Consider the following 818-nt stretch of genomic DNA (forward strand, 5'->3'; position numbering starts at 1 on the left):
CCCTGGATCCCTGGCAGTGCCCAAGGCCAGGCTGGACAGGGCTTGGAGCAGCCTGGGACAGTGGGATGTGGGGCAGGGGATGGCACTGGATGATCCTTCAGGTTCCTCCCAACCCAATCCACGATTCCCTGATTTTGGGGTTGTTTGCCACTAAATTTCCAAAGGCGAAAACAATCTGACCCAGGCTGGAAGTCACTCAGCCCCTTCCTGATGTTCATTCCCTGCTCTTTGACGTGCCCTGGGTGTTTCCCTCCCCTTTCCCAGGTGCAAGACGTGTGGGGAGTACATCTACAAGGGCAAGAAGTTCAACGCCCGCAAGGAGACGGTGCAGAACGAGGTGTACCTGGGGCTGCCCATCTTCCGCTTCTACATCAAGTGCACGCGGTGCCTGGCTGAGATCACCTTCAAGGTGAGCCTGGCCCGGGAATTCCAGGCTCTCCCTGCCTGGGGAGGTTGGGATGGATCCCAGGGAGCAGCCAGAGCTGTGTCAGGGGTTTGGGATGGATCTCAGGGAAAGGTTCTTCCCCCAGAGGGTGCTGGGCACTGCCCAGGCTCCCCAGGGAATGGGCTCAGCCCCGAGGCTGCCAGAGCTCCAGGAGCCTTTGGACAATGGGACAGGGTGGATGGCACTCGATGATCCTTCAGGTTCCTCCCAACCCAATCCACGATTCCCTGATTTTGGGGTTGTTTGCCACTGTAGTGGTTTGGTCCAAAATACTCATTACTGTTTATCTGCTGTGAGATAAGAATTAGGAGAAATGCAAAGCAGGCACCAAACTTGAAAGAATATAAAGAAGTTTATTAACAGACCTAAAAGA

General features: G+C 55.1%; 1 protein-coding gene across 1 annotated transcript in view; it reads left to right on the forward strand.

Moving 5' to 3' along the window:
• CCDC94 (coiled-coil domain containing 94) overlaps window positions 1–818 on the forward strand; it is a 27,882-nt gene that overhangs the window by 21,541 nt on the left and 5,523 nt on the right. Inside the window, exon 5 of the mRNA XM_008639976.2 lies at window positions 265–409. Within this exon, the coding sequence (XP_008638198.2) occupies window positions 265–409 (145 nt within the window). The remainder of the gene's footprint in view (window positions 1–264; window positions 410–818) is intronic.

This window comes from Corvus brachyrhynchos, unplaced genomic scaffold (genome assembly GCF_000691975.1).
Source record: "Corvus brachyrhynchos isolate BGI_N302 unplaced genomic scaffold, ASM69197v1 scaffold158, whole genome shotgun sequence".
In the NCBI taxonomy this organism is placed as follows: Eukaryota; Metazoa; Chordata; class Aves; order Passeriformes; family Corvidae; genus Corvus; species Corvus brachyrhynchos.